The following is a 26168-nucleotide window of genomic DNA, read 5'->3' on the forward strand; positions in this document are numbered from 1 at the left end:
GTGGGTCCATGTGAACCTCATGAAGTTCCAAGGCCAAGTGCAAAGTTCTGCACCTGGTCTGAGAAAATGCCTAGTATCAGTACTGTTGGTGATGAATTGATTGAGAGCAGCCCTGCAGAGAATGACTTGGGGATACTGGTAGAAAGATTGGATATGATCTAGCAGTGTGCACTTGCATCCCAGAAAGTCAACCATAATCTGGGCTGCATCAAAATCAGCATGGCCAGCAGATCAAGGGAGGTGATTCTCCCCCTCTGCTCTGCTCTTCTTAGATGCTATCTGGAGCCCTGCGTTCAGCTCTGGAGTCTCCAGAGCAAGAAAGATAGGGAGCTGTTACAGTGGGTCTACAGGAGGACCTCAAAAAGTATCAGAGGGATATAATACCTCTCCAGTGAAGAAAGGCTGAGAAAGCTTGGGATGTTCAGCCTGGAGAAGAGAAGGCTCCTGAGTGACCTTATAGCAGCTGTTTAGTACTTAAGGGGGGTTTATAAGAGAGATGGAGAAAGGAATATGGGTAGTGGTTTTAAACTGAAAGCGGGTATATCTAGACTGAATATATGGAAGAATTTTTTTTATCTTGAGACACAGGAACAAGTTGCCTAGAGAAGTTGTGGATGCTCCATCTTTGGAAGTGTTCGAAGTCAGGTTGGACCGGGCTTTGAGCAATCTGGTCTATCAGAAGATGTCCCCACCCATGGCAGACATGACACTAGATGATGTTTAAAGGTTCTTTCCAATGCAAACCATTCTATGATTCTGTATTAAAAAGTGCAAGTCCCAAGACAAGGCCCCTTACTACCCTCTGATTACAACTATCCAGCCAGCATTTTGCCCAGTTGTTCAGGCTAACCAGGTAGGTACAAGAGTATTTTGGGATACAGAGTTAAAACCCTTACTAAAATCATGATAGACTACATTCCTAGTTCTTCCTTCATCTGCAAACCCAGTCATTTTATCACAGAAGGCCATCCGGAGGGTCAGGAAAATGTAACCCTTTGCAAATCCACACTGTCATTCTCAGTCACCATCTGCTCCTCCATGTGCCCAGAAATGTTCTCCAAGAGGACTCAGTCCATTATTTTCCCAGTTACCAAAGTGAGGTTGAGTGGCCTGTGGTGCCAACATCATCATTTTGGCCTTTTTTGAAGATGAGTTTGACATGTGTCTTTCTCCAGCCTTTGGAGACCTCTTCCTATCTCCATGAACTGTGAAAGATGCTGTCATCTTTGGAAGTTCTCCAGCTGCTCTCAGAACCCATCAATGCAGCCCATCAGATCCAATGGACTTGCCTGGGCCAAGTTCAGTCAATTAATCCCTGACTCAATCCTCATCCATGGTTGGTTGTTCAAAACCCTCCTCGAACCCCTTCACTAAGCACAGAGCCCTGGTAGACTGTTGGTGAAGCCTGATGGCATCAAGTCCCTCAGCCTTACCTGAATACCCTGATCGACTGAGCAGCAGGCCTATGTTTTCCCTGTGCAGCATTTTATTGCTGTTGCAGCAGTAGAAATTCTTCTTATTGCCCTAGCAAAAGTCAGCTTAAGGTGAGCTTTGGCTTTCCTAACAGCACCCTCACATGCCTAGGCAGTACTCTTGAACTCCCATTATGCAGCCTGTCTCCATGTCCACCGAGAAAGCAGCTTCCTTTTATTCTAAGCATTCTGTTATGTTTTATACAAGTACAGTAAAAGGCACTTGATTTTATTTATTGTTGTATCTAATGGGTTTATTTAAGGAGTTTATAGTCAGTCTGTTTTTCTTGCAGAGGTTTGTTATAAATTAAATTAATTGCTTTAGGAGTACATAGGGCTTAGCACATGGTTTTAAGTGGTGGTAGAAGTGTAAAGACTGGCACTGTTGTAACACACTAGGGAAGAAGAGCTTTGCAAGTCATCTAATGAGACTCTAAGTAGAAAGGTGAGCATATGATAACAGTCACACAAAAAAGAAATTAAAGGTTTATCTGTGTGGCAGAATCAAATGTGTCATTTATGGAACTTTTAAATGTGAAGGATTACTGTTAAAATAGGCAGCAGAAGAAATTACATGCCTCTGTAAGTTCTCAACCAATCTGATAAACACTTTTTCCATCACAGTTATCAGCTAAAGAGTAAAAGAGAAAATAAGGTCAGTATAATCCTAGAAGGAAAAAGTGGACCTATATGGAAAAATAGCATGCCTTTGACAAGCCTCTGCCTCTGGTTAAGTTCATATTGGTTTATAAAAGTAGACACAGACATTACAAACACTGCCAACAAGGTCAAGCTTGTTATTAATTTCAGATGTCTCGTGTGTGCTACTGGTAAACCTTTTAGCCTTTTACAGACCTCATGTCATTTTATTTAGGAAATCTAATACTAATGTGTTTACGACCCATCAGAGATAATACCACATTTGCCTGAATTTTCAGTGACTTAATATTTTCAAAACTTTTCATCAAACTGCTTGATGAAAATTGATTTCACAACTTCAGTGAGTGATAAGGTCATCACTGAAAAATGGACTTTAAGGACGTGCATACAAACTTCAAAATGGGTGATGCTGAGAAACATTTGTGACTTTGAAATGTGCATAAGTAATTCAGAAGTTTATTTTTAATGATGGTTTTAAAAACTTAGGTACACTTGAAAATCTCATTCTTGCAATTACAATGGATTTTTATCATTCCTTTCCAAAATTATGTTCGTACATAGCAATTCAGATAGCTAGAAAGGTGTTTCCTACTAGCTGCAGATGACAGAGTAACAAATGCTAAATTAAATGTTCTTACTCCGCAGTCAAAGAAGCTATAAAACTGCAAGTCAAAAATAAAATTAAAAGTAAAAATACAACACCTTACACTGAAAATCATAATGCAGCTGGAGTTGCATCTATTCTTTTCTTGGCCTTCCCAGCAAGGTGATTGATACTGCCAGATGATTATGTTCTTATTTCCCTATTGCCCTGCCATGTGCCACGGAGCTGACTTTATCTGGATCTATCACATGCTGCCATCCTTTGCACTTCTAAAAATAAACTAAAATGTTTTCATATCCACTACTGATGATACATTATTGTAAAGTCTGTTTTATGGCATTGTCTCAAAGAAATTCTTAGCTTTTGGAGCTTTTAGCTTCATACTCATCCCTGTGCTAGGCAGGTTGGTCCTGCTGTGACTGCTGAGATAGCCATCCTTGCATGAGGAGCTGTGGGGTTGCTGCAAGTGCTTGTCCCCAGTCTGTTCCAGTTGCCAAACTGCAAGTGAGAGATCAAGTTCCTCTGGTGCAAGCCATAGTGGGGAGGTCTCCAAAATTTCACTGACAGATGCCTTTACATTACAGTACCCAGAAATGTTAATGCACGCTTGAGTTTACTGACTCTGACCCAGTCTGAGGGTCTTTCCCAAAACCAGTGACTACTCAGTGCAAAAGCAGCAGCAGCACCAGGGAGAGTGTAAAGGTGAGAAGGAAGGTGGGAGGGGGGCCTGGAGCTAGGTCTGCCCTTATTACTGTCAGCAGAAAACAAAGCCAGATGCTGATAATGCTAAATGGCTAGTATGGATAATGTTAATTAACATAGCTGCATTCAAAGTGTAGCGCATCAGAAACATGTCTTGAGACATGTCTATATATAATAATGAAGACTGTGAAGATGTTTTCTTACAAGCTGTTAAGACCTGCAGATTTCTGCTATTTCAGGGTAGGATTGCTGCTTTAAACATCAGATAAACAAGAAATATAATATTAATAAATTAAAAAAAAAAAAAAAAAAAAAAAAAATTTTTTTAAAAAAAACTTTATTTTTTTTTTTTATAAAAATAAAAAAAAAAAAAAAAAAAAAAAAAAGTGCCTTGGAAAGATAAAGTTTATGTTTTAAGAGTCACAGAACCTGTTCATCTTCCTGAGCTAAAACAAATAGCGGCAGATAACTTATATAAGGCATTTTTTAAAACCATGACCTTTCAGAAAATAAATAAGGAACTAATTATTGAAATAACTTTAAATCCTGATTTGAACAACGAAAAAATATGTTACTTTCTCTTTCCTATAATAAAACAGTTATTCTGAAATTTGCACAAGGGACCTCTGGTTATGAGAGCACAAGCTGAATCATTTTCTTGGAACCCACACTCCTGGTCTAAGCACATACAGTTTAATGGCATTCAACTAAAGTCATCATCTGCTTCTGAAGACTGGGATTTAAAGACATTAAGAAAGTGCTGCACAAAACAGTTACAGTCATTATAGATGACTATTCTAACTGATTGCACTGAAATTTAAGCAATACTAGAGAAATATGTAATGAGAAGCAAGTTTAAACAATAACATTTTTTTTCTAAGAGCAGTGCTCCATGCATGCTACATTTCTTCTTTCACACAACACTCCCAGAGAAGAGTTATTTTTGTCAGGATTCATATGGTTGTTATATTTAAATTACTTTTTCTTTCCTCTCCAGTTACTCATGTGTGGATTCTCGATAGATATTAACTTAAAAATATGAATACTATTTCAATCATTAAAGTGACAAGCTGAGTTTACTCTATTAGTAGTTTTTAGTAGAGGAAAAAGCCATACACATGAAACTTAAAGAGTTTACAGATTTTGTGTAAAAACGGAGTTATAATGAAACCTTGACATTCTCTGCCACCAAGTGGCCACTAAGCAGTGTACAATACATGTACATTGTGTGAAGAACACAAATGTGCTTCCTGCAGAGGAAACAAACTCTTCATTTTATTCTAAATTATTTCCAGAAATTAGGAAACCAGGAGCTGAAGAAAGAAGATTTTTTTTTCTCTCTCATTTAATATTAGTAATGAAGGTGAGACCCAGGAGAACATTTGTAAGCTTTAAAACCCTGAAAGACATACTGATTACACAGTCATGTAAAATCACTAGCCACTATTTTTTTGGTATAAATCTAATGCATAGTTTAAGTTAAAATGTATTTAGGTAAGCTTATGTTTTCCAACATATATTTGAAGCATTTAAGGTAGCTTTATTCAAGGAAAAAAAAAAAAAAAAAAAAAAAAGCCAAAGATTTTGCACATCTTTAATTCATTTTCCATCCAAATTCTGCTTAATATGTTACATAAATATTGTGCTATATATCTCTATATCTTGTGAATTTATTTTTGCTTATTTCAAATAATCGGAGTTAATGTTTTTAAAAGTATGTGTACACATGTATATAGAGAGAAACTTTCTAACAAAAGAAAGTTCTAAATTCAGTGTAAATTTAATATTAATTTCAAATGAATACACTATGCCAACAAATGAGATTTCTTCAGGAAAAAATATCAAAGTACAAGTGCTAAAAAAAAATAAATAATTATTCCCTGTTTACTGATTTATTAAGACTTATTTGCTTTACTGTAATAGTGAAAATAAAGTTATGGGGAATTCTGGAGAACTAGAAGACTTAAAGAGCAAGTTCTGCAGGAACAGGGAGAATTACGAGTTTTAATTGATGTCCTCTTTGCTGATTATGCACCTGAATATTATGTGTCATTTAGCATTTTTTGTATATATACAGTTCCCAAGTTTTTGTTTTTAGCCTTTTTTGTGTTAATACATGTAGTGTAGTTTAGAACAACGCCCCAGTGAAGCTCTCTGCTGAGAGCTTTAACCTTTTCTAATTGACATCTGGTGAATATTTACCACATATTCTATAATCCTACTCCTATTTACTCTCAAAGGTCAACCACAGGAAATTCGCAGCGTACCTCAGGAGGTTATAATGATTTCAGTTGTAGGAGGAACAGCTACATGAAAGCTTCAGCCTTCACTAGCAGCAAGCGTTGGAGTGTGGGCTGCTTGCTGTGTGGCATGGCTGTGCAGCTGCACAAGCATCTAACCCTCTCCTGCTTTCCCAGCTTGTCCCTCACACCAGGCTTCAAAGTGCTCTCCCTTGCTTAATTGTAGATGCTCAATGTGTTAAGACACAAAATAACTAACACGGGGAACCTCATTGAAAGTGTAGTGTGATCCCACAGGAACTGAGGTACTGCATTGGGAGCCTAGTGTTTTAAAGCAGTAAAAGTCTTATTGTAACTTGTCTACATGTGGAGAGAGTACTTTTTAGTGACAGTCCCACTTATTTCTCGTCCAGATCAATCACAGCTTATATTTCACACTTTTTTATTTCTTATAGTACTGCTCTTTGTACTGTCCCCATATCAATCAAAAGTCATGTAATTAATTTTGGTTTGAGACTCTTAGTGCAGTCCAACCATCCAGCTGGAGCCCCCATTCATAATTTCCTGAACCTTCAGTCCTTATCAAAGATGTAAATCACAAACAAAGCCTGCAAGTTGCAGTCTCTGTTTTTCATCAGTAGTGAAGCCCTTCGTTTTAGCACATGTAGTAAAGAAGATACTTTTCAGAAACACCATGTGATAATGTTGTGGTTCCTGGCAAGAGCTCCAGAACTGGTTACATTTATTAGTGCAAGTGAGGGAAGAAACAAACTTGCTGCATATGTTGTGGTAGTTAGGATTCCATTAGTTACAGCCAAGTACTACAAAAGGAAGGAAGGGCAATTTTGTGACCTTGTCTTCTTCCTCGACTTCCATGCATGGTGTTGTGTCCTGGTTCTCCCTCACCCATTGCCTTCTGAGCTGCTCTGCGTTCAGCCTCCTAACATGGACCCCTTCCCTGTCTGCAGACCCACAGACATGGGGGGCCTGCTCTGGTCCCTTGTGCAGTCAGTGAAATGCAGAGAAAAGGGAGGAAATCTCCCAGTTCCTCATGGTCCTACCTCACAGTCTGAAAGGGTTCGGTCAACACTTGTGATGGAGTTCTGCGCAGGTAGGTACAGACTACCACGGTAACTTCACACTCCCAGCATTGGGTTCAGTAGTTAAGTTAACGTTCTGTCATATAGTATCCGTGTGCAGCAATTTAACTTAATATTGTTCTTGTATTTATTTTGTATTACAAGCAGTGTTTCCATTTCAGCTTGGTCAAAGAAAGCAATCAAGTATAAGAAGCTCTGATGAAATCCACTTAAACAGTTTAAACAATCCTCCAAGACAATACCAGGTAAAAAGCACTTTATTTTTGAACTAGATCAAGTTGAACAACTCATAGATCAGACTGACACATAAGGATAGTTTGAATTTAAGTTAAACAAGAATCAAGAGTAAATCCACAGACTCTGTATGTATTAGAAACAAATGCAATGATTTAGATATTTATAGTAAATTTTCAGCTTTTTGTCTCTTTTTGTTTGTTTGTTTGCCCATGCAGTGCAATATTTAAAGTGCTTTTTGATTTTAGAGACAGGTTGAGTTCTCAACTGCACAGCACAAATTAAGAAAACAAATAAGAAATGCAAAATATTCCTGGTCTGTTTGCTGAAGCATCTTAGCTTATTGTGGCATATTTCTGTATTTTAATACCTCAAGCACTAGAAATATCCTTCAGCCTGTGTGCTATCAATAGTCTATCTTTTACTTCCTAGACAGCTTCAATGAGCCTTCATGCAGTTAAGCATGAGGAGACCCAGCCTAGTCCGCAAAAAGCACAGTTGCTCTGGGTTTCTTTTCTTCTGGAGGCTGCTTCTTTCTTCCCTGAAATGCTTCTAAGTAGGCAGAAAGGAACAAGCAAGAGCTGCTTAAACAGGCAGAAAGGAACCAGCAACATGGGAAGTAGAACAGGACAGTCTGAACACTAAAGGGCATTGAAAACTATGGAATTAAGCATCAATGCCTTTTTTAACCATAAGGCCAAAACAAGTTGGTTTCCTTGGGTGCCACTGTTACATTCTGCAGTGTCTATATAATTCTGTTCCAAAAACTCTGTCATTTTCACAGCCAATTTCATTGCAATGCAGTGATAGATATGAAGATTAAAAATTTATCCTGTAAACTTGAGGATATGTGGCTTTGTATTTGAAACATTCTTGGATTATTAGAATAAACAGTACAGCTGCTGACCTTGCAAGTATGACTATATTGATGGTCTGGAACCATTGATCTAGGATGATTCACTTCTCAGCCACCTCGGGTCAGAGCTATTACTGTGGAGACAAAAGCAGACACATAAAACTGTATGTATTTTCTATCTTGTAGTGAAAAACGAAAAATACTGTGTTGTCATGGGTTACATTCTATGAAAATATTAAAGCCAAAGATAGAACTTCAAAGGTAGTTAGATACCTTCTTCCATATTCAAGTCATTTGAACTAATGAGAAAAGCAGAGTCCGGATTCATTTCTCCTAGAAAGATAAAATGTACATCTCAATATGCTGGCCTAGTCCTCCTTGTTACTAGTGGAGAGGGCAGCCATTTGAATGGTGTGCTTCCCTTGCTCAGTTTTAGCTGAGATGAACTATGCTCTCAGATTTGCTTTTTCTTTCCCTAAAGGGAATTAAGGGTGACTGCCATGGATATATATATTTACATTAAATATATATATATTTGCTTAAATGAGTCACAGCTGAGGTGCTTAAATGACTCTTAGAATGTGGGTTCCATTTTTTCCAACATTCACATTGTGAAAAGATAGCTTATCAGTTATAATACTAAAAATAGATTAAAATAAACATTGCAAAAGGGTTTAGCAATTAGCATGGCTAGTCAGGGCCATGGTCATCTTTTGGTAGCAACAGAGGCTAGATGTTTTTATCTATGCGTAGATCAAAGCTGCAACTATATTAATAATTCTCATAGACTCTGGTAGTGGAAATCAATTTGGAAATCAAGCTTCATGAATGATAACATCAGGAAGATAGGCTTAGTTTTCAAACTTTCATATACATATTTGTATAGAATAAATTTTACATAACTACTGTAGATGAAAAAAGGTATTTTTACATTACATTATTTTAAGTTGGCAAGTCCTACACTGCAATGTCTGAATGCAAGAAAAAATAGCAGAGCTCATATGTTGAAATTCCATAGCAACACTAGGAAGTCCAAGTAAAAAAGTTTTTCTTACTTTCTTCTCTGCAGAAAATAATGAAGCGGTTGATTAAAAGATATGTACTGAAAGCTCAGATAGATAAGGAAAGTGATGAAGTCAATGAAGGTGAGTATGTGCATATTTATGTCTAATCAGAGAATCAAACTAAATAAAATTGTTACATATGCCACTTGAAAAAAAAAAAAGAAAAAAAAAAGTGCTTCCAAAATGCTTAATCCACTTGATATATTTACAAATGCAAAATGTAAAATTAACATGAAATTGAAGTTAGGGAAGAGATGTGTCTTTCCCATCAGAAACAGCTCTGCCATCAGATTCTTGTTCTCCCATTAAGAGCTGTCGCTAGTCTGGCACGTTCTTGTGAAGAGCGATGACACTTTAGTAGAGCCCATGCATTTCCTGTACAGAGGCTGCATTTAATGCAGCAGCTGGCTGGGGGCACTCAGGAATGAATTCTCCCTTGTACAGATACCTTTTTAGGGAAACAGCTGGTGCATGCACTTCGCAGAAATGTTCGCTTTTGTTTGCACCCCTTGGAAGCTGGAAAGACACCTAGTGCCACAGGAAAAAAAAAAAAAAAAAAAAAAAAGTGATGACTGGATAGTAAGAGCCCTTGTTGCTGGCCAGAAGGACTCAAGGACATGAGATTTCAATGATTTTTCTTACAGCAGATTGTTGACTTCCTTATAGAGGATCCTTAGAGATTTTTAGAACTAATATGATCTCTCACACATTTGCTTTCTGATTTGTTTATATCCTAAACTGCATCTTTCTATTCCTATCCATAAACCACCATTCATCTACAGTCCACAGAACATTCACTTTTTCTGGTTCAACAAAGAAATCCAGAGAAAACCCATGATAAGCTATTTGGATATGCTACTTTTTCCTTCTTTTCTTAATAGTGTGATCTTCTAATGTCTCTTACAGGTGAACTGAAGGAGATCAAACAGGACATTTCAAGTCTCCGGTATGAACTCCTTGAGGAAAAATCTCAAAATTCAGAAGATCTGGCAGAACTTATAAGGAAACTTGGGGAAAAATTGTCAATCAACTCTAAGGAAGAAGAAAACAAAAGATAACTAACCTAAACATTTAAGAAATGCAACAGAATGTTAACAATCCACTTAAAGCCATATTTCTGTTTTTCTCAAGTCTAGCTCACATTTCTACTACAGATTCAGAAATTACATCATTCCAACTCTTTATTGAAAAAACAGAGTCACAAATCTTCTGTGTCTATGGAAAAGATTAAATAACACTTGAGTAGAGATATTTATTTATTCTTTACCTGCTGAAGAATAGATAGTTTTAGATCACTTTAATATTCAATTTACCTCTTTTAGAAGGTGAGTGGAATCTTGATAAGCCCGATTGTGAAATATTGTAGACATAAATCTAAATTTTTCCTACATTATCTGGTTGTTTTTCCAAATTTAATTTTGTAGACATTCACAAATATATTTTAGTAAAGTAAAAAAGGGAAATAGTGAGTTTTTTCATATTTATATCAAATGCTATTTAATTTTTCAAACATTCCCAACTAGAAAAAAAGGAGAAAAAAAACAACAACAACAACAAAACAAAACAACAACAAAAAAACAACTGCCTTTCTTAAAAACGTGCAGGTTATTAAAGTAATTTATTTGAGCATCTCCTTATTTAAGAGTTAGATAGCAGAATTCTCAGAGGTTTTTCCTACTTATCTTTATCACTTGATAAACTATCATGAAAGATTCCTAGGTTCCAATGGGAGCTGGTGCATTAAGAAAAAGAGATATTTTTTACCAAGCTTATTGAAGAAATATGGCTGGGGCCTGAAGGGCCTTTAATCCAGAATAATTAATCCTTGAAGTTCTAATCTGTTCCAGAATTCCCAAATTCTCTGGTTTTATGTCTTGAACTAAAACCCACAAACTGCAGGGAAGTTTGATTGTAAAGCAATTAACACTTTAAGTTAGAGAATATTACAATAGTAAGTATAAGCCCTCTGAATTCAGGAAATGTTATGCATTGGGGACCATGTTTCCTCACAGTTAAATTTCTTTAAGTTGTTCAATTTTGTTCAGATATATCTTTAGCAAAAGAAAAGGTGTTCCAAAAGCATGAAATCTCCTGTATAGATTTGCATCCCTTGTCCTATTTTTTCCCTGGAGAATTTCCTGCACAGTATCTCCTAGGACTTCATCAATGAAGAATCTTCTCCATGTCATCATGAGTAGCTTCCCACACTTCAGTTATGCCTACTGCAATACTCCTATGTCTCTGTTTAGTAGCTGGACAAGAGGTACGACATGTAGACATGTCTGGTTGATTGTTTAGATGCCCCATCCCTGGAGGTGTTCAAGACCAGGCTGGATCAGGCCCTCGGCAGCCTGATCTGATGGGTAACATTCCTGCCCATGGAAGGGGGGTTGGAGCCAGATGATCTTTTAGGATCCTTCCAAACCAAGCCATTTTGTGGCTCTATGAATCTATGATTCTATGATAGTTGTGTGACTCACCAGCTAATACCTACATGCAGGATAGTTGGTTGCTTTCTGTTTCTCCAAGTGGATACAGGCTAAACGCCATCTCATTTTTCCCTCAGATAATGCAGTAAATTGTTTTCTCTACCCCAGCAATCACCCATTCTGTGATTGTTACAATCATATATTGTGTTGGAGAACTTTACTCCTCTTTAAGCTTGGTTGAAGTTAGTGAAAGGGCTGTGAAACTTTATAACAGGAACTTCAAGATGTATAATGTACTTGTAAAAACCTTGCGTGTTTTGGAAACAAGGCTAAAATGACTTGTCGGTAATTACTTTTAAATTAGCTTTGTGAAATTTTTGTGGAATGTATCAGAATCTTTCCACCTCTCCCTTTTAGGCTGAAGGTGTAAACATGTTGTTTTTAATGGGTTCAGACTAGTTTCTAACTGAATTTACTGATAGCCTTTTTAAAAAACATCGGTGAAATCACTGTGTGTTTTCAGGGAAAAAAAGTCTGAATGAGAACTGGTTTTGTAATCACATAGAGATACATAGAGGCGAGGGGTTCTGTCCTGCCTGGAGTGCAGTTGAAGTTGTGGAGGTTGGCCTTTGAACAGGTTGACTGGGTATTGACTGGTTGATCTGGGGGAACTTCTCAGCCTTATGCTCAGCCAGTTAGGTTAGCCACAAATGGAGCCTGTGGGATAATCCCATGTACTGTGGGCCTCAGACATAATGAACTCAGGGTTTAGAAACTTTTAAGGCCTCTACTTCTGAGGGAGAAGAAGAAAATGAGACTTCTGAAGGTAGTAGAACAGACTGTATTAAATTCCACAGTGTGTGCGACTGGAAAACTATGAGCTACAGAATAGCCGATTTAATAACTTGCCTTTGATTATTAAAAAGCATTACCTCATAACCTGCAGTATTTCCTGCAGTAGCCAACAGGGAGTACTGCAGACTCTGAGATGGACATAGTGGTTGGTCTGCAGCAGAGATGCTCTGGTTTCTGAGTCAGCCGTTGTGTGGAAATGAAGCTGGGGTGATCCCCAGTTGGAAGTCAGCATGAAGCTATCTTCACTGCCTTTTGGCTCCTGGAAGGCTCCTGCCCATCTCCCTGGGCCAGAATTGGTCACTGATTTTGAGTTCCCACTTGAATATTTTGGGCCCAGTTTATTGGAGCACTTATTACGGCTTCAGCAAATGACCACATTAGGGACCACACCACACAAAGATTTCCCACCTTTGAGAAGCCCTTTGGAAAATCTGTTGGCCAGAACTTGCGGTAGCAATTACAGTTAAAATTTGCTTTCACTAGTAGGAAGTTTTTGATCATTGTAATGTGCAATTTGGATCCACAGCCCAGTGCTAGATGTTGGTAAAACTTTCAATCTCCATAAATCCAATGTAAGGAAATGGCAGTTAAGGAAATGTGTAAACACAGTGTAAACAAGATCCAGGCATTTATAAGTGAAGATTTTTATTACAGAGTTAAAATGGACACTGTGAACTTCTTTAAGCCCAAATTTTGACTTACCTTAAAACTGTAAGATCGTAATGTATATATTGTATTTCATGAAAAAAAATACTTATGGGTTTTTTTAATTCAATGAAGATATTTTATATGTAGTTATTACTCATGGAAAAATTTGTTAAATATATTTGAGAGGTCTATTGCCAAATGTAGTGTGACAAACAATGTAGTATTTAAAATGAGCACAATACCAAATATATCATTCTGATAAAAAAATTAAACATACCAGACTGAAAATACATTCGTGCTGCATTTTATAATCACATTAGTCCTTCACTGCTGGGAACTTTTGTCTACTCTTGCTTGGAAGACAACAGCAAGACAAACACAGAAGAATACTTCAAATTGTGAGCAATTCTACTACATATAATTTTTTAAAAAGTTTCCCAGAAGAATAAAATGTCTTGTCATACTTAATTAGAATCAGGATCTGTCTTTCCTTCAGCAACTAAGTGTCACTGATGCTAGATGTTTCAGAATGACTCTGCGGTAGGTAACATGTAATTTTTATCCTACATGGTTCTACTTCTATTTTCTAATTACAAAAGACTGATATAACTTTGATGAGGAAGTGTTTCAAGATTTTTTGTTAATTATTAGAATAACAAGATAGTCTTGCTACCTACTTTAGTGTTCCTTTAAAACTTGTTAATTTTTTGAGCTCAGCAATTCAGTTTCTGCAGCAGCAGCTTCCGTGTCCAAACCAGACCTACTATGAAAAAGTATTGGCTTTTATCACTTTTTTTCCCATGAATAGCTCTTAAGCTTGAATTAAGAGACATAGTGAGTAGAATCCATCATCGCAATGACAGTCTTCTATCTGTTCATACAAACATAATTCACTAAAAAATATAAGATGTCTTAAGAATTCTCAACAGAAGAAAGTACTTTCAAAACAATCTCCAAATTAACAAAGGTTTCTCTCACTATTATTGTTTAATCAGACGAAGCTATTGGGAAGAAACCTTATACATCATGGAGGAACACAGATACTAGAGAGTAATAGTGTAATGCAAGTGTACTGTGCTCAAGATTTACAGAAGCAGTTTCTGGGTAGTTTTCTCCACCAAAGGGTTTCATGCATAGATTCAGATATTCCAGGCTAAAATCTGCTTTATTTCACCCCATTTTTGAGCACTTCAGTGCAAAATTATTGTATCCTACTTGTTTTGGAATGGAAATATATATATAGGGTCACCTAATACTAGATGGATACCAGCCATGAAGACTTTTGCATTGGAGCTCATCTAGATTTCATTTACATGCAATGAATAGAAATGGTGTGATTTTGCTGTGATTTTGCTGTGATTTTGTCTCCTCTCAAGGTAAGCAAGCATCCTGGATGAGTCATGTATTAGAAGTGATAATTCCTCTACAATTACTCTAAAAAAACCACTATAGGTGTTACCAATGTCTATAAGGAAGTGTGAGATGTCCCAACTTGCAGAAATGATCACTGCAGTACATTGAAGAGCCATGAACCATCACAAAACCTCATCTGCTTAGAAGTGCTTGAACTGATGAGTCCAGTTATTGAGAGGAGCAGGATCCAACCTGCCTGAAGAAGGCATTTTCCAGGGATAATGGATGAGTATGGTCCTTCATTACTCTGAAGCAATATTACATATTTTCAACAGTGTAAGTGTGGGTAGGCATAAATGGAAATATCTACTAATTGCATCTTCCCCAGACATAAGAAAAACTGTAGCTTAATGTGCACTTGGAAACTAAACCCTAATTGATGAACCAAGAACTTCATGAGAAAAAGAAGTTCAAATCCTATGTTTTATTACACTATGGTGAACATGTATTTTCAAGATTATGTCTTTAAAGTAAGGTTTACAATATTCAATTTGATGTTGGCAGTACTTCAGCTATAGCAGATGTATCATATAATTTATTAAGAACATGTTCTCATGGCTGCAGTGTCCCAAAATGCAGTTTAGTGCAATGAAATCTTGCATTTGTCTCTCATATATTTCCCTCAAGCTTGAAATTTGTAGCTGAACATAATAATTAATACATTATAGACAACATAATGTGCAACTGCACTCATTCACAGAACAGTAGAAATCTTCCTTATATTGAAAATGGCTCATTTTTCATGTAAATATTTAATGCTTTTTTTAATTCATTAGAAAATGCCTAGTGCGAATAATATTTCTTATTTCTAAGCACTTATGTTCCTGCTTAAATTTTAATTTGGTCTGTGAATATAGAACTCATAAATTAGAAAATTTCTGTTTGGAAAAATAGAAAAATACTTGTACTTCAAGATCTCAAGAGGAGTTCGGTGAGACCGAGGAATTACCTTAATCTACATACTCTTAGCAGGACAGGGAATACTGTAGGATACAGTGCTTTTCCCTAGGGTATATGACCTTGAGTCACTCAAAATGCTGCACTTATTTTATTTTTCCATTGCTGCAAAACCCAGCAGACTCTTGTTCCTCTTTCTGTTCTTGTCACCATCATTAATTTGACAGTGCAGAAGTGATCACAAGGTACAATCTTTCAGTGCTTTCTATGTCCTGGCAGCTATTATAGTAGCAACTGGTTTTGCTTTAACCTTTTCATTATTCTGTGATTCAGCTCTTTGACATTTACTCTTTGCTCCTATAATCGATGGACCTCCAATCAAAGTAATTGAAAAAGATTAGATTGCATAGTCTGCAAATACCGGTCATGAGATAAATCATTATGAACATGAATAGCAATAACTGTATACACTTTCATGTATTAATACTTTTACATCACTTTGATATTTCATTGTTCTTTATAAATAATGAGTGTATGTGGGTAGGCTTGCACAGTCTGACAAGAAGGGTATAATTAAAACAACAACCAGTACAAAAACCTTTTGCTGTGGTGGTTTAAGGCAGCTCAGCACCACCACGCTGTTCTCTTATCCCCACTCCTCAAAAGGACAGATGGATTAAATATGATGAAAAAAACACAGGGGTTGAAATAAGGACAGGGAGGTCACTCAGCAATTACCATCATGGGTAAAACAGACTCAGCATAGGAACATTAATGTAATTTATTGCCAACTGCTAAATGACTAGACCAGTGAGAACTAAAAGCAAACTGAAGACACCTTACCCCCAACCACCCTATTCCAATTCCTTACCCCCCGAGCAGCACAGGGGTACAATGGGGGCTGTGGTCAGTCCCTGACGCTTAGTATCCACTGCTCCCTCACGGTCCCTCTCTGCCCCTGCTCCCCGTGGGGTCCCTCCCACGGGATGCCGTCCTTCCCCAGCTGAGCCTGCGGGGGCTGCCCACAGGCTGCAGCTCTCCAAGAACTGCTCCCAGAGGGCTCCATACCACGGGGTCCATCCCCCAGGAGCAAACTGCTCCAGCACGGGTCCCCCACGGGCGGCAGCTCCCCCCAGGCCCCCTGCTCCTGCGTGGGCTCCTCTCCACGGGCTGCAGCTCCGGCCTGGGGCCTGCTCCTGCGGGGGCTCTCCATGGGCCGCAGCCTCCTCCAGGCCACATCCACCTGCTGCTCCTGCGTGGGCTCCTCCACGGGCTGCAGCGTGGAGATCTGCTCCATGGGGGACCCATGGGCTGCAGGGGGACAGCCTGCTCCACCAGGGGCCTCTCCACGGGCCGCAGGGGAACTTGTGCTGCGTGCCTGGAGCACCTCCTGCCCTCCTGCTGCACTGCCCTTGGGGGCTGCAGGGCTGCTTCTCTCTCAGCTCTCACCCCTCTCTCCCAGCTGCTGTAGCACAGCAGATTTTCCCTTCCTTCAATCTTCTCTCCCAGAGGCCCAACCAGCATCGCTCATGGCTCAGCTCTGGCCAGCAGTGGGTCCCTTTTGGAGCCATCTGGAGCTGGCTCTGATCTGATGTGGGGCAGCTGCTGGGCTCTGCTCACAGACCTGCAGCCCCCCTGCTGCCGAACTCTTGCCACATAAACCTAATATATGTAGGCAAAACCTACTCACTCTCAACTGCTGAATGGATTCTTACAATAAAATGTGCTTTCCCATGACCTTTGTCAAGCCAATTCAACTCTCTGTTGAACTCAGCTTCCCTATTTGTGCCAGGGAAGAATGACAGAATGACACTAACAGATGTAAAGTTCTGAATGTTGTTGGTGAACATGAATAATTAATTTGAGGATTTTATAAAAGAGAAAACTTCAGCTTTTCCTCAAAGGGACTACTTCCATGATTCCGGAAATGATTTTGAATAACTATATGCAGACCTCCAGTAGTGTTATCCACTGGAAGAGAGTATGGAGGATTTAATGAGATTGATGTCTTCACAGCAAAAGGAATTGCTATGGGACTGTTCACGTGAGCTGTGATTCTGAAAATGCCAGTTAAAACACTCACTGAGCCTGCCCCATATGTAGCCTGAATATTCAGTCCCCATCTCTTCATGGTAAACTGGGGCTCTGCATCTGTCTCATAACACACTCACTTTTGAATGGAAAAAAATCAAGAACACAGTAAACTATTTAAATACCATACATCATGAACAAATATTTCTGGTGAACAGAAAATAAAGTATGTAGCTATCAAACCATGTTGGTAGTAAAATATTCAAGACTGTATTTGAAGGCTGTGCTAGAGCACATATGATCTCCCCTGAAGTGGTTGTTCTATTTGTCAAATGAAAATATTTGTACCAGAAATGACCTTGTGTTTGAATTCATCAGCATCATTTAACAATGCTGTGAGCTTCTTTCCTCTGTAGCGGACCTTACATTTTGCTTTATACTTTAGTTGAGGAAACTAAGCTTCCGTATACAGCCATATCCCTTCATCAGAGACTTCTCGACCTTGCAGAAGGCCATTGACTATAACACCACGAGTATTAGAGCTAAGCCTGGCTGGAACAAGAAAGATTTCTCTGTATCTGAGTGAGGGGAAATAAAGAAAAAATCACAGAGCCTAGTTCTTTTACCATCTGAAATTTCCATGTAACCGCCCATGGATGTTCTGTATGTTTGGTGATTTTGCCTCTTCTGTTTTAGATATTCAGAACATGGATAACTCAGCAAGTCATCTAGGCTCCTCTTCTGGTCCTAGGCTTCTGGTTCTAGGCTTCCTTTCCTGAAAAGGAACAGAAAATTCTCGGACACAGTTTTAGATGTATAACCTATGCCAGCAAAACATGCTTTCAAAACATCTCTCTCTGTCCACTGCTCAGGTAAGTCCCATCCGCTGTCACAAACCTCTAGTTGTAAATGGTTGTGTGAAAACAAACATAGGCCTTGTGCTTCAGGGGCCTTACTTGGCACAGACCTCTATTGCCTGAATGATGCTTCAGAGGTAAGTCTTGGCTTAGAGCAGAGACCTAACCTCGGCCCAATCTATTCGTAGCTCAGTGTCTTGAGAAAATGAGAATACCTTGTTGGGTGACCAATGAAATCTGCATGGAAGTAGTGACGCACACAAGAACTGATGACAGTTGCCCAAATATGTTATGTTTCTCTCTACAGATGGTTTCACAGCTTCAATGTAAGACTCAGATATCTATATTAGATAACTTATTTGTGTCTTTTACAAATTAATCCCCCTTACACTGGCTTTCCCCCATAATCCAGTAGTTGTAGTTGATCTAGTAGCTGGTCATTCAATCTCCTCAAACTTATCAAGATGTTTTTTCTTCATGCAGGTAAATTTTCTAAAAAACACCCAAAACTTAATCTGAAGGAGAATGATGAGGAGATAGGATACATGCTGATGATCCCAGATTATTCACTCTGGAGTGAATAATCATAGCCCTTCCCTTACTTTTTTATACAAAAGACTTGAAAAAATTGGAAGCATGCCTGGTTACTGCAAGGCTGATGTGTATATGCATCTCCAATAAATTGTTTCTGCTGCACTTAGCCCTTCTGTTATTCGAATGCTTCTTTTGAAAAATAAATTTTTGAGCTTACTCATTTATTTTTAGGTTTATGGGCTTATATATTTGGTTTAGGCATTTGCTTTATGATGTCTAGATGGAACCTTCTGTGTTCCAGTTTGGGCCTATTGCCTCTTGTCCTGGCACTGGGCACCACTGAAAACAGTCTGGCTCTGTCTTATTTACACCCTCCCTTCAAATACTTATAGACATTGATGAGATCCCTCTGAGACTCCTCCAGGCGGAATAGCCCTGGCTCTCTCTCAGCCTCTCCTCACAGGAAAGGTGCTCCACTCCCTTCCTCAGATTGGTGGCCCTCCGCTGGACTCCCTTCTCTATGTCCATGTATGTTTTGTACTGGGGAACCTGGAACCAGACACAGGATTTGAGGTGAGACCTCACCAATGCTGAGTAGAGGGGAAGGACCACCTCTTTTGACCTGCTGATGATATATTAGCCTTCTTAGTGGCAAGGTCACATTATTGACTCATGTTCAACTTGGTGTCTACCAGAAACCTCCGATCCTTTACTGCAGAGCTGTTTTCCAGCTGAGTGAACCCAGCATGTCCTGGTGCATGGGGCTGTTCCTCCCCAGGGGCATGACTCTGCATTTCTCCTTGTTGAGCTTCATGAGAGTTTTGTCAATTCACCTATTCAGCCTGTCAAGGTTACTCTGGATGGCAGCACAGCCTTCTGGTGTATCTGCCACTCCCCTGAGTTTTGAGTCATGCATCCAAGTGTCCCTTCTTTGTAACTCTGTGACTCTCTGACATTGTCTAAGTCCCTCTGAAGCCTACTATTTGCTATGTTCATCCCTATAAATGTCTTATTTCAGTATGTACTTACATGAAATATCATTCTTTTTCCAATAAGACAAACATTTTAACAATTTTATTTCCCAACTACAGTTCTATGTTCCTGCATCTACGCTTTTCCTAAGTATCAATGAACTTGAAAACAATAATTTCCCACAGCAGTGCCTTGTCCCTGCCAACATAAACGCATTATACCATGGCCAGAGACTTGAATTAACAAGTTCAGTTAGGAAATACATGTATTGATTGGATAATGATTATACTATAACCTGCTTATCTTTACACAATACATTTTTCAAGGTCATGGCTAATTGCATTAAATGCATAAGCTTTCCAGAAATCTTGATATAAAAAAAGGGATGATTTTTTTTTAAAAAAAAGCTTGTCTGAGCAAACTTAATTTTGGAAAACAGAATTACTGTCCTCATTCTTTTCTTTCTTTCTTTTCTTTCTTTCTTTTTTTTTTTTTTTCTTCCTTTTTTTCTCTTTGGTTACAATGTAAAAGGAACTGAGTATTACAATCAGGCCCTTACAAAAACTGGGAGAAGTTGTCCTTAGCATTCTGAAAGGCTGTAAGCAACTTGTAATACAGGTAAATCCCTTTTGGTGGGTTTACATTTTCCCCTATAAAATCAAACTTTATGGCCTGGTTCATATTTTGCTTGCATGCTGAGGCTGCAGCAGCAGTGATTGCAATGGATGAGCTGGCTGGGCATCAGTCTAAATTAAACACATCAGCCTCTGATGGTCTGGTGTTCCCCTCTCTGTTCCTATAGTCATGAGCCCTATTTTCCTGGGAGCATGCATGCAACCTGCCAGTCAAGCATGAATGCATGCCTTAGTTCAAGCTACAACTTGACCCTCAGATTATTTGGATGAAGGTGTTAAAGAAAAGATAGGCATGGAGACTGAGCCCACACATACCTTCAAAATATGTTCTAAAAGTATTTATAGCTATAGTGTATATGGACCTGACACAGGAATAAGATGTTTGAGGGCACTGTTGCAGTGCTCACAATGTGTACATTTGACTCCGTGTGACTCATGGAGGGCTGATAAATTGGACCAAAACCCTCTAAATCAGGTACAACAAGGCCTTATTAGTTATACAGGTGTAAGAACAATTTAAGGGCAGTAATGATGCACAGGGCATGTCAGCACACGTGCTTTAGGTGATACATGCCTGTCATGGTACTTTTCTATTCAGGAATAAAAATAGCTGGAAAAATGCCTTGTGAATAGGGTGCCTGTCTCCGTGAGGTCTCTCAGGCATGTGGAGACTGATGGTTCAAAATCAGGACAGACATTGCTTCCAACAATCATTCTAAAAAATTCACACTGAACTGTTTATATATATTTGCAGTTGCAGTGAGTGACAAAAACAAAACAAAACAAAACAAAACAAAAAAAAGCAAACCAGGAAACTGCTGAAGCTGCTTCTAAGTGCTTCATTAAAAATAAACCCTATTACCTAAGGCTCACGCAAACCGCTAGCACAAAGTGAAGCAAAACTCTGTGAATCCATATCAGTGGTAAAAGCTTTGAGGACAAAAAGTGAGAAAAAGTTCGGTGAATCGAAGACCCGCAATCTGAAGGGAGCGTGCAAGGAAACAAGCCACCACGCTGGGGCAGCACCTCCCCGTTGATGCTCTACAAGGAGCGTGCACGACCCTACCCAACGCCTGCAGCCTGGGTGCTGAGCAGGGCGTGGGAACAGCCCACCTCTGGCACTCACACACGCACAGATGCACAGACGTTTATGCGTATATAAAGATACACACGTCACGAACATACTGACATACACGCATCTATATATTTTATATATGTATATATTCTACATATGAACACGGCAAACTTTCTTACTTGTTTTTTTATGGTACCTTGAGCATTCAAATAAAATGTTTCATATAAAGCAGATGGCCAAACAAGGTTCTGACTTCAGTGAAACCACCTACAGCAAATGCTTAAGGAAAAGGTTTCATACTTGGCAAGCCTACAGTTACGCATCTTGATTGCATGAGAAGAATAAAAAATAGGGACACAAGCTGAGAGAAGGAAAGTTCAGGTTAGATATTAAGAAGTGCATTTTCCCAGTGAGCATTCTCAAACACTGGCACAGGCAGCTCACAGATGTTGTATTTAATGCTTAATTTTTGGAGATTTTCACAAATCTGAACAAAACCTTGATCCACCTTCTCAGGATTGGATCTACTTTGACCAGGAGGATTGTCCTGAGCTTCCTTCAGAACTGAACTGTTGTTCTATTATTCTCTGATTATACACAGGATGCCTTTATACACATTTACAAGACTCAGTGATTGAAGGTATTATGTCTATTTATCCAAAAGAACTATTTGTGATCCTGGACCAGCTGTCTCCGCAAATTTGAACTAATTCATAACTTAGCCTTTGGTTGGTACACCTATAATTGGATGAATACAGGAAATCTGAGATTTCAACGTTGCTCTTTTCCCTTGGTGAGTTTGGGAAGTGTATTAATTATTATGCACATGACTTCTAGACCTGTGATTAATCACTTCCTTCTCATCTAAGCACAACATTTTTTTCAGTATTTATTTCATTTTCTCAGCCAAGGAAAATAAACAAGGAACAAACAGCCAAGAAAAGCCTGAGGCAGAGAAACCAATACAGGCAAACAAATATAGGTGCATCTGTACTTGGGAAGGCTGGAGAATGCAGAATGTATTTTTTTTTTTTTATCTAGCAGAAAAAAAATATTATTCTAACCTGATACAACAGAGTTAAAAGTTGCTTAGAAAATTGTCTAACAACTCTTTAGAAAGATATTGTATCGATTCTTTATAGTACCATCAAAATGAAGCTCCATAAAAGAAGTTATACCTCAAATATCATTCAATATAAATGTTTTAAATCCCTGAACATGGAAACTTTAAAGCCATAAAATATACCTGCTGCCACTCATCAGGCTAACATTCCAAGCAAGAAATGGGTAGTGTTCAACCTACCTCAGCTATTTTCATCTTAACCTGTTTCTTTTCTAAAACCTTTTTCTTGTTCCCTACCTTGCACCATTTTAATTTTAATTTTTACTTTTTTAACCAATAAATACATGTTCATCAATGTTTGATGTGGATTTTGGAGTAGCTGGGTGGAGGTGGGAAACTGTTGGAGCTCACTTGGGCTGGCAAGAACCATGAGATGGGGAATCAGAGAACCTGCTCTGGTTTTACAGCAGATCAAATGAATTGGACTTTTTGTATTTTACTTGCCATGAACCAGCTTTAATAGGTTATAGGTAAATATAAAATATGTCCTGATTCCTCTCTTCTTTTGTTCCTTAAGCTTTACTAGATTTATTCAGATTTTGTAAAAAGAAGAGAGGCCTTTTTGTCCTCAATTTTCATTCAGTGTTTCTTCACCAATGCAAACATTTCATAGTTCAAACAGCTAACCAGCATTGTAGCTCTGCATAGGTCTTCTGCTATATTTTTCTCACACACAAAGGATGGAGACAGGTTTCTTGTGAATGCCCCTATGTGGAAGCCCTCTGTAGGCATGCATCAGCAGCCCTGGAGCCCGTGCCCAGCCCAGGGATGGGACTCATTCCCTAGCTCTACATCTGTCCATCGACTCTTCCTTGCCTCATTTATAAACATGAAATCTCATTTAAATGTTCATTGTCCTTGTGACTTGTGTTTATTGGTCTCCTGTCTAGTTTCTTCTTTTGGGGCTGGCATGACTGTCAAGGTCACGAGGGTTGAATGACTTCAGTTACGGAGTTTTATTCTGCAGAAAAGTGTTTAGGTTACACAGCCTTGTGCCTATTCACTTCCTACCCTCAATCTTGAGCCTTGAGAGCCTGAGGAGTGATGCAAGTAAATTGACCACGAGTTTCCTATCCCTCCTAGAAGCTAAGCTGAAAATGCTGGTTACTTGGAAAAAAAAAAAAAAAAAAAAAAAAAAAAAAAAAAGTGATTTATTGCTGTATCTCACTGTAACCCTTTTTTTCATAAATCATTTTCATCAAAGTCATTGCTGCAATCTCTGCACATTGCAGCTCAGAAAGAAACAGGGGCTTTTCATGGTTTTAATGATAATTCTTCAACCAAGCAGGTGGTCTTTTGACAAACAGTAGGTTTTCTATAATAGGTCATATTATCATTCCCCACAATGTTTGTATCTAGCTGCAGACAAGAAGTTCTGTGGAATTAGATGGGATCTAAGAACTCAGAAGTAAATACATTCTCACCTTGTGGTTGGGAAAAGCTCTTGTTTCTACTGCTTTTTTTTTTTTTTTTTTTTTTTTATATGTGTGCATGTAGGGCAGTATAGTAATGTAGTATAGTATAATAATATAGGGCAACGTATAATGCTGTCTGAAAGGTCTGTACAGCTACTTTCCAAGTCCTGAGGGAAGCAGGTTGTGTAGACACATGATGAAGGATGTGTTCTCCCATCAAAAAAAAGACCAAACCAACCTAGTCTGATTGAGTTATGAAAAAAAAAGGAGAAGAAAAAAAGAACAAACAAAACAAAACAAAACAAACAAACAAACAAAACAAAACAAACAAACAAAAAAAAACAAACACCAATTTATTTAACTACATCAGATGGAACAAAGCATGAAGATCTCATTGCTGTATAGAGCACAAGACCAGTGCATGGAAAAAGCAAAACCACACCCTCATCAATAAATAACAAAGCTATAGAGTCACCTCTAAACCTAAGATATGGCTGGTTGGTGTGTATCTGGTGCTAGTACTTTGTGATAAGCAAATCCAGGGGCACTTGAAGGCTTTCATTGTGGGGGCAGAAAAGATATCTTTCTACTTAAAAAAAAAAAAAAAAAAAAAAAAAAAAAAAAAAAAAAGCAGCTCTACTTGGAGGTTAGCCCAAGGTATAATGTGGTCACCAGCCTCCACTGTCATTACTGCTTGTATGGCTGCCTGATTTCTAGCACCAAAAAATGCACATTTTGTATTAGAAGTGCACTGGGAATGGGTCTGTGTGTCCCCCACCTCTAAGCAGGATCCCCAGCAGAGGAGTCTATGCCTGTGGGATGCTCCCCAGCACTGCTTGCCCCTGGGCTCCAATGGCTGTCCCATGGGCTGCCCCCAAACACTGCACACTTCCCAGACTAGAGGTCATATATTCTATTCCCTGTGTGCAGCCCCCTCTTTTCCCTTTGCACCATCCAGGTTGGGATCCCAAGCTGGTTTCACATCCCCTCCCACAAGAATCCCCAGCACTTCCAGTGATCATTCCCATCACCACCACGTCTCAAGCTCTGGGTGCTGCTCCTAGTTTCCCCACCCAAGCCCTCACTGTCAACAGCAGCCTCCGAGTGCTGGCACTGCCACAACTCAGCTGATGCATCCCCTCCCTGATTTACACCTTCAGCTCCCATGTGAGCTGTGAGCTGGCCCACCTCTGCTGGCTGACCACTGCTGCCCTCTCAAACACCAGGAGCCACCAGGGACAAGCAGGTGACAGTGCCCTGTCCCCTCATTCTCCCTGCACATCTGGATCCTAAATGCTGTTCTAGCTCTGGATTTCCAGATTCTGAACAGACCAGACTTTCTTGTTCTGGGCAGCCTACGAGGACATAAAAATAGCATATTTTTAAGAAAAAAAAAAAATAATACTACTTTTATACCCTTATTATTACATGCTGCTTGATGATTTACTTCACTTTTACACAACCTTCCTGGAGTCTGACCTCAGAAAGCATCCAAATGACAAGAGAGGGATTGGAATGACAGCCTGCCAACTGCTCCAGAAGCATTCAGTGTGTTTTTACCAAGAAAAAGGATAAAGTAGACTGAAACAGGAGCCTGAAGGTTTCTTATTTCTCTTTTTCATAAGTAGGAAAAGATTCTTTTTTTCCTCCTGACCAGCACTGCCTCCTATTTCTTCTGTACAGGAAAGGACAGAAACTTTACTCTCTGATAAGCAAGTTTATACCTGCACTGGATCAAATTCTGTATTGTGAAAATTCTACATTTTTCCAAACCTCCTGTCTTACTCCTCATATCATCATATCCTCATGTCATTTATATATTTAGAAACAGGCATATGCAATAAATATGTAAAACATACCCTATGTATATTCTCTGTACATACATGCCTATAAAATATATATTTTTTTTGTATATATACATCTGTATCCATATTAAAACTTTATACAAAATACATGAAAATTCATATAAATATACATCCACACATGCACATATAAACACCCACTTTTAATTCAATTGAATGCCAACAGCACATATAATATTAGGGCATGAAATTCTGAAAAAAAAAAATCACTGGACTTGCCTCAGTGGCTGGCAATGCCAAACCAGCAGAATTTTTGCTTTGCGATAAATCCAGACCAAGAAAAGAATGCATTTTCCATTTTAAGCATGAACTAAAGGAAGTATGAGCTCAGTCTCCTGTGAGTAAAGGGTTTGACAAAATGAATCTATCGTTTAGACCCAAAATGTCACCAAGACATTTAGCTCACAGGATTCTGGCACTCCTAGGCCTGAGCTGCTTTTGTTTCACCTACCTCGTTCAGAGTCATGCACTATTAATATAGAGTAAAACT

General features: G+C 38.7%; 1 protein-coding gene across 2 annotated transcripts in view; it reads left to right on the forward strand.

Annotated features, from left to right (window-relative positions):
• TRPC6 (transient receptor potential cation channel subfamily C member 6) overlaps positions 1-10390 on the forward strand; it is a 93721-nt gene extending 83331 nt beyond the window's left edge. For both annotated transcript variants that reach the window (XM_035328179.1, XM_035328187.1), the window contains 3 exons: positions 6940-7023; positions 8938-9013; positions 9839-10390. In XM_035328179.1, the coding sequence (XP_035184070.1) occupies positions 6940-7023; positions 8938-9013; positions 9839-9990 (312 nt within the window). In that variant the 3' untranslated portion in view covers positions 9991-10390. The remainder of the gene's footprint in view (positions 1-6939; positions 7024-8937; positions 9014-9838) is intronic.
• The last annotated feature ends 15778 nt before the right edge of the window (positions 10391-26168 follow it).

The sequence above is a fragment of the Oxyura jamaicensis genome, chromosome 1 (assembly GCF_011077185.1).
Source record: "Oxyura jamaicensis isolate SHBP4307 breed ruddy duck chromosome 1, BPBGC_Ojam_1.0, whole genome shotgun sequence".
Classification (NCBI taxonomy): Eukaryota; Metazoa; Chordata; class Aves; order Anseriformes; family Anatidae; genus Oxyura; species Oxyura jamaicensis.